Source organism: Arachis hypogaea, chromosome 4 (genome assembly GCF_003086295.3).
Source record: "Arachis hypogaea cultivar Tifrunner chromosome 4, arahy.Tifrunner.gnm2.J5K5, whole genome shotgun sequence".
NCBI lineage: Eukaryota > Viridiplantae > Streptophyta > Magnoliopsida > Fabales > Fabaceae > Arachis > Arachis hypogaea.
In genome coordinates, this window is record NC_092039.1 from 59,371,764 (window position 1) to 59,379,605 (window position 7,842).

Consider the following 7,842-nt stretch of genomic DNA (forward strand, 5'->3'; position numbering starts at 1 on the left):
CGGGTTGGCTCTATAACCGACAAGATGATATCATCAGCCACTAGGAACAGGCATTCATCATATGCATACTATATGAATTGTTTGAGATTGCCTATTTGACTGCATATTACTTGCTAATTGTCTAAATGCCTTACTTGTTCCTAATTGTATATTTCTTGCTTGATATAACTGTGTTTGATACATTATACTTCTACTGGTGGTTGGGAGGTCTGAAGGAATTGGAAAGGGAAGTATTAGTTAGACTGAAGAATCTTTAGTCAGATGCCCTTTATGGTTTAGCTTGTTTATAAGTTTTGATATTATTTGGAGGAAGTTCTAGGATTGCCTTCGGCTTTCCTCTATTATTATGTATTATATATGTGGAAGCTGTTACCATGCTGGGGACCTCTGGTTCTCACCCATGCGGATTTTGTGGTTTTCAGATGCAGGACGTGAGGTTTCCCGCTGAGGCATGCTGGAGACTTCTATATTTGCGAAGATCCTTTGTTCTCGGGGCTATGTTTTGGTTTATATGTTTTGCTTAGATACTTTTATCTCCATTAAATAATACAAACTGTGATGACTCCTCTTATGGGAGATTTTGGAGAATAGGTTTTATGTATTTGTGTCCCTTTGGGTTTCCTTTGGGGTTTTCCTTATTTTATCATATGTATATATTGTTATGCTCGGACCGGTTATCTTCGCAGCTGGATCTTGAGTCTTGATATTCCTATTTTTGACACTCCTTTGTATATATATAATCACGCGTTGGTTATCCTTGTTCGTTACGTTATCGATCGGAGTGTTGCGCTTTCGAGTTGCGATTTTTGTTTACCCCTTTTTTACAAAGGCTCCTAGTTATAATCAATCATTCATACTACTATACGTACTAAATTTTTATTTTAGAGGTCGTAATACCTTGCCATCTCTGAATTATGACTTAAGCATAAGACTCTGTATGGTAGGGTGTTACATTATGGTATCAGAGCAGTTCGTTCCTGTAGAGCCTGAGGGATGGACTGATTATGCTTCTGTGCATTCTCTGTGTGTGTGTTATGTGCTATTAGTATATCTGCTTGATATAATTGGCATAAACGTTCATGAGCATGCATTTGGGACTTTGAAGCACTAGACTTCCGATATTGAGACTGATCAACTTAATATCGATTGTTTGGTGTGTATAGGAACCAGATGGCGCCTCGTGGACGCGGTAGAGGTAGTGCGAGAGGTCGTACGAATGCTCGTGTACCGGAGAATAACCCTAATGACCCGGTGAACTTTATGACTGCGTTGGAGAACATGGCTGCTGCTATGCAAGCCACTGCTGAGGCTCTTGGTCAACAGATGAACAACCATGGTAATGATGGAGGTGGAGTTCAGGGCCCGATGACACTGGCAAACTTTTTGAAGGTTAATCCACCTAAGTTCAAGGGAACTACTAGTCCGACTGAGGCTGATACATGGTTTCAGGCTATGGAGCGAGCACTGCAAGCACAAGTGGTACCTGAAGGGCAGCGTGTCGAGTTTGCTACCTATATGCTTGTCGGTGAAGCGTCGCATTGGTGGCAAGGTATCTGACGTCTTCTGCAGTAGGGTGATGATTATATCACCTGGAATGTCTTCCAAGAGGAGTTCTATAAGAAGTACTTTCCGACTTCTGCTAGGACGGCCAAGGAGCTTGAATTGTTACAGCTGAAGCAGGGTACTATGTCCATTTCAGAGTATACTGACAAGTTTGAGGAGCTGTTCAGGTTCTCTCGTATGTGCCAAGGGACTCCGGTGGAATATGAGGAATGGAAGTGTGTTAAGTATGAAGGAGGACTCCGGAGTGATATTTTCAGTTCAGTGGGACCAATGGAGATTAGGACTTTCTCCGAGTTGGTAAACAAGTGTAGGGTTGCTGAAGAGTGTGTGAAGAGGGCAACCGCTGAGAAAGGGAGTCAAAGGGGATCATTCCCACAGAACCGAGGGAAGAGCTTTACACCTAGAGGCCCGTCTTTCAAGAGAGGAAGCTCTTTTAGGAGGCCCAACAACAACAACAACTCCCAAGGAAAAGGTATGGGAAGCAGTGGTGCGCGAAATTGTGAACAATACTTTTTCACAACTCTCATAATCCCCGGACATGAACCCCAAAAACTTTGGTGTTCAATACCATGGCATTACACAACTTCGCACAACTAACCAGCAAGTGCACTAGGTCGTCCAAGTAATAAACCTTACGCGAGTAAGGGTCGATCCCACGGAGATTGTTAGTATTGAAGCAAGCTATGGTCATCTTGTAAATCTTAGTCAGGCAAACTCAAATGGTAATGGTGATGAACGAAAATAACAAAAAGGTAAAGATAGAGATACTTATGTAATTCATTGCACTACAACAAATATGGCCTTTAGCAATGCCAAATTTCGCAACGCCTTAAAACCGTTCTCTTAGATAGGTTTAGACAACGGTTTTTTAAAGTGTTACTGTTGGATTCAGTTTTTCATCAATTTCTAGCAACAAAATAAAACCGTTCTCTTTGATTATTTTAAAGAACGGTTTTATAACCGTTACCATGATTTGGCTTTAAACAACGGTTTTTTATTGTTGTTTAAAGAATTGTACAAAAGAAACGCATTAAAACCGTTGCCAAAATGCTACACTTTAAAACCGTTCCATTAGATGGTCTTAGACAACGGTTTTTATAGTGTTGTTGTTAAAGTTCATTTTTTCATTATGCTATAGTAACAAAATAAAATCGTTCTCTTTGACTATTTTAAAGAACGGTTTTACAACCATTACAACAATTATTTATAAAACAACCATTTTCTAATATTATTTAAATAATTGTACAAATTAAACAATACTAATAAAAATAATTTCAAATAATTATATAAATTGAAACTATTTTTTCTATAAATACTGAATTTATAAAATACTCAAAAACTATTGTTATAGATAAATAACAAATATTATTTTAAAAAAATAAAACTAAAATAAATTTATTATAAATATTATATATTATTATAAATATATAAAAAATATTATATTTTGAACACATAAGGCTAAAATAAATTTATAATAAATATTATATATTTTTATTATAAATATATAATAAATATTAATATAAAGAAATAAAATTAAAATAATTTTAAAATAAATATTATATATCTATTATTGATTATTATATAGCAAATATTATTTTTAAAAAAATAAAATTAAAATAAATTTATAATAAATATTATATATTTTTATTATAAATAATTATTTTGTTATAACAAATATATATTTTTTGTTAGAAATAATTATTTGAATTTAGCAATAGATTGATAAATAATATTTTTAAATAATTTTAATATAATATATTAGATTTTTTTGGTGATTATAGTATATTAGATTTTAAAATTATTATTCTATCCATCCATTTTTATCAATATATCTATTTTATCCATATCCTCTTATAAAATCTCTCATTCCTAAGTAAATTCCCAAATTAAATAAAAAACCCTAATTTCCAAAATTTAAAACCCTAAACACCCCCCCCACTGAGCACACAACCCCCACTCATAAACGTAACACATACACACACACGGACAAGAGATGAGGAAGGAGAAGAGGACGCCGCCGGCGGGTTAGGTGCCGCCGTCGCCGTCGTTGCCAAGCCCGAAGGAGAAAGAGAGTCCGCAAAGGGAGAGTGAGGGACGGAGAAGAGAAGCCGTGCTAACCCCGCAACGCCACTGCGTCGTCGCCTCCGTTGAGCGGTCACCATCATCGTGCGAGAAAGGAGAAGGAGCCGTCGAGGGGTCGCTGAGCCGCTGCCGTCGCCGTCGCGTTCGTTTCTGTCACAGAAGCTTCCATTTCCGTCACTTTCATGTTGCGGAGAGAAAGAACTACGCATGAATCAGGGGCCAGGGAAAGGGAGCCACCGCCGTTGCATCCTGGCTACGCCGCCGTTCAATTCGTTGTTTCATCATGGCCATGGAGAGGAACGTGAATGGAAAAGGAAACAGGGAAGCTGCTACTTGGGATTTGAGGAAAACGGCTCTGTTCTGCCTCGCCTCTAGGTTCTGCAAGTTGCCGGAGTCCTCAGCAGCCGGGAACCAGCACTGGAGCTACCCAGAATCACTACTGCTGCTGCCATGGGAGCTGGTATTGGAACCACTGATGGAGCTGTTGTGTTTAGTGATTTTCGCGAGTTGTGACATCGAGGTAGGGAATATTTTATTAAATTAAATATTTTAAACTTTGAATGCTTGAAAAGTTTACTGGATTATTACGAATAGTTGAATGCTTCATATGTAATGGATTTTGGTTGTAGATTAAATGTGTGACTGGTTGTGCCTCTTGTTGATTTTACGATAGTAAGGTAGAACATGTTGATATGTGTATGCTGTAGTCTGCAAGAGTGTGTTGCGTGAGTACCATACGACTTTACAAGCAAAATCTCTGCAGATTTCTGGTGACTTTTGTGAGGTAATGAACATTGCCAGCATTACAAATCCAACATCATTCAAAGATGAGGTTTCTAGGTGGTTTATAAATGTGAGACATTCTTTGCCTTTGAGCTAGCTTTGGGGTTGAGTTAAAATAGGTTATAGATTTCCTGTCTCTTGGCAATTTGTCCATCAATTGTTGTTACTTTTACGTTTACAGTTGAGTTAAAGACTCCTGATATTATTCTTAATCTCTACTATTTACTTTGTTGTTGTCAAATGATGGCCTTATTCTGAGCTGTTTTACTAGTGCTGATTTGATTTTAGTGAGTTCATATGGGTTGATGTTGCTGTTTAGTGCTGCTTTATCCTTGTTAATGGCTGATTTCATGCCTTGTTTTGATTGAGCAATGATGATGATGGCCTTATTCTGAGCTATTTTATTAGTGCTGATTTGATTTTAGTGAGTTCATATGGGTTGATTTTGCTGTTTAGTGCTGCTTTATCCTTGTTAATGGCTGATTCCATGCCTTGTTTTGATTGAGCAGTGATGCTGATGGCCTTATTCTGAGCTGTTTTATTAGTGCTGATTTGATTTTAGTGAGTTCATATGGGTTGATTTTGCTGTTTGTTTAAATTCAGAAACGTCCTATTTACTGCCATAATGTTGCCGAAATTTCTAAAAATTTGTGTGTTAATTGAATTTCAATTTGTGAATTGAATTTGGTAATTTGTTGCTTTAGTTTAATTTCTAAAAGTTACACGAGCATTCAATATGTTTGAATTGGGAATAAGACTAAAAAAATGATGAATTTTATGTTTTGTTAACTCTTGGGATATGTTTAAATTGGCAGATATCAAGTGAAGAGGCTATAGAAACTGCAAAGCAACTAATGCTTAAAGAAGGCCTGTTTGTAAGTTCCCTAATGTATGTGTATTAGTATTCTGTTGTGACACTAGTAATTTATTAACTTTATTGTTGATGCTGAACCTGTTGATTTTGAGAATAATGGAATTCTCTGGCTCCCTCCTGAACCAGAAGATGCAGAAGACGAGCGAGAAACTTTTTTGGTTGATGAAGATGATGAAGACAATGACGGGAATGGGAATGCCATTGGTGAGTGGGGATATCTGTGCAATTTAAACAGTTTTGGAAGTGGAGAGCATCGCCACAAGGGTAGGACAAGTGAGGAGCAGAAGAACAAGGATAGGACAAGTGAGGAGCATCAACGGCTGCAGATTCTCGAACCGAAATCAAGGGTTGATATCGGTTCTTTTCCCTAGGTCTCCACGTAGGGTTGATATCAATTCAATTTCAGTTTCCAGCAAAGGTTAAAAATATCTCTGCTTAGGGTTTTAGCACTTTACAACGGTACTCTCCTAGGCTCCAATTCTCTTCTTTTTCTTCTTCACTGTGCTGCTCTTGTTTATATTTTTTTAATCTCCACCTTGTTCTTTCTTCATCTTTCGATTCAATTTATTGTTGTTTATATTTTTTAATCTCCGCACTTGACAAGTTGAGAATTATCTTGCTATGCTACCTATGATATTGATATATCTCTTTTCGTTTTGGTTTTCAATCTGCTGGTTTTATTTCATTGGTTATTGCAAGGGTTTGATCAAGGAGCTTGAAATTTGATTGATAAATAGCTCTCTGAAACTAATAGTTAGGTAATGAAGCGTTAAAAATGGCTGGCTTTTGAATTTATGTTATTGATTAGGACAAGAACAATGAAATGATTTTATATAGTTTGAGTGTAACAAGCTGAAGTAAATAATTTTTCTTTCTGCACTTCTTTGTTTTTCGTCTCATATGTGTCGACAATCTGGTTTTTTGTTGTTGAAATACCATATATAGAACATAATAATAATAATCAAGGTTTACGGTTTACTTCAGGTTCCAACGATGGCTTTCTTTGGTTGAATTGGGAATTTACTCAGAAATGCTGCAAACAAGCAGATCAGTTCAGAATTGCTCCCATCCCCATCTATTCTCCAGGAAATACGGTGCATGTCATCTGCTCCAAACTCAAAACTGTTCATTGGAGGTGCATTGAAGTTTGAAATACCTTATAAGTTGCATCCATCATGTTTTATTTTTGGTGTAATGTAGCTGATACTAATAATATAATAGATATTGATATATGGATAGATACATATTAACATTTCCTCTGTTGCAGGTATTTCATATTCTACTGATGAGTAAGGTTTGAGGGAGGCATTTCAAGATATGGAGAAGTTGTTGATGGTACATACAATTACTCATTTTTTCCTATGCAGACTCGATCCATGGCAGGGAAACCCTTTTGTTTGAGGAGACTTAGAAAAAGCAGCATTGTTCTTATTCTGAAGAGTTTGCAACCCCCGAGAGAGCTTGAATGAACAAGACTCAGAATTTATAGGAAGAAATGCTGATTCTGGTTCAAACTTGAGGCCTCAGAATTTATAGGAAGCAGCATTGTTCCAAAAATATGATGAAGAAATGTCCCTCTTAGACAGAATTAGTGCACAGAAACTTGAGGAAACAGGTAACAATACATCATCCATAATTATTAAATTTAGAGTTTAATTCATTAACATAGTTGCCTAATCCATCTTCAGAGTATGTAAGATCCATGGAAGCCTCTCCAAGATCAATTTCAGAGCGTATTTGCATCAAGTGTGAAGAAGAAAGCATGTGATATAGGTCACAATAACCCATATGGTGAACTAGAGGCCGCTTATGTTGCTGGAATTATTGGGTGATTGTGTTGTGGATGTTGGAGCTATGTTGCAATAGCTACTATTATTATTCTCCATCTGGTTGAAGCTGCTGCAGGTTCCATCACTGACTACTGGAGAGGATGCTACTAATGTTGGCAACAATTGATGAAGAGTGAGGGTCTCTTGGCCGGAATTAGTCTATCACATTATAATAAAGCTTCCAGTTTAGTGTTTCAATAAACACTCTCACATTCTTTTGTTATTATATTTTTTGCAAACTTAGATGATATTGTGGATCTTACAACAATTTTTATAAATTTGATGGGAAATGTTGAATTTTTTTTCTTTAGTGACTTCATTCAAATAGTTTAGATTATTTATTGACATTAAATAATCTAAAAAAAACTGAAATTAAGTTCATTCACGAGAAAACTATTGTAAATAAAAAATTATATATCACAAAAAAATCGTTGTCAATAGTTACAAAAGACAATGGTGTTAAAACTGTTGCCAAAACATGACTCCAAAGGTAATGCTTTAAAATCGTTGTTTTAGATGACTATAAAATGGCAATGGTATTAAAACCGTTGCTGAAAACGACATCAACAGTAACGCTTTAAAACCGTTGTCCTAGATGGCTATAAACTGGCAACGGTTTTAAAACCGTTGCCAAAACCTGGAGCCAACGGTAACGGTTTAAAACCGTTGGCTATGTGAATAATAAAACTACAACAGTTTAAAACCGTTGCC

General features: G+C 36.4%; 1 protein-coding gene across 4 annotated transcripts; it reads left to right on the plus strand.

Moving 5' to 3' along the window:
• Positions 1–3,507: 3,507 nt before the first annotated feature.
• Positions 3,508–7,421, plus strand: LOC112796772 (uncharacterized). 4 transcript variants are annotated; one of them, XM_072235549.1, is made up of 6 exons: positions 3,508–4,165; positions 5,244–5,317; positions 5,429–5,761; positions 6,287–6,437; positions 6,570–6,917; positions 6,991–7,421. In XM_072235549.1, the coding sequence occupies exons 1-3, from the start codon at positions 3,929–3,931 to the stop codon at positions 5,463–5,465; spliced, it is 348 nt and encodes a 115-aa protein (XP_072091650.1). In that variant the 5' UTR covers positions 3,508–3,928; the 3' UTR covers positions 5,466–5,761; positions 6,287–6,437; positions 6,570–6,917; positions 6,991–7,421. The 4 variants fall into 4 exon arrangements, with proteins under 4 accessions (XP_072091650.1, XP_072091651.1, XP_072091648.1 ...); XM_072235550.1 differs by having other exon boundaries at positions 5,432–5,761; XM_072235547.1 differs by having other exon boundaries at positions 5,244–5,303.
• Positions 7,422–7,842: the final 421 nt, after the last annotated feature.

Bases quoted from the DNA above. Each gene is read 5' to 3' on its own strand.
- LOC112796772 (XM_072235547.1), top strand. From the start codon at position 3,929: ATGGCCATGGAGAGGAACGTGAATGGAAAAGGAAACAGGGAAGCTGCT. The intron at 4,166-5,243 runs GTAGGGAATATT...TTAAATTGGCAG, and splicing joins TCGCGAGTTGTGACATCGAG to ATATCAAGTGAAGAGGCTAT. The intron at 5,304-5,428 runs GTAAGTTCCCTA...CTCCTGAACCAG, and splicing joins TGCTTAAAGAAGGCCTGTTT to AAGATGCAGAAGACGAGCGA.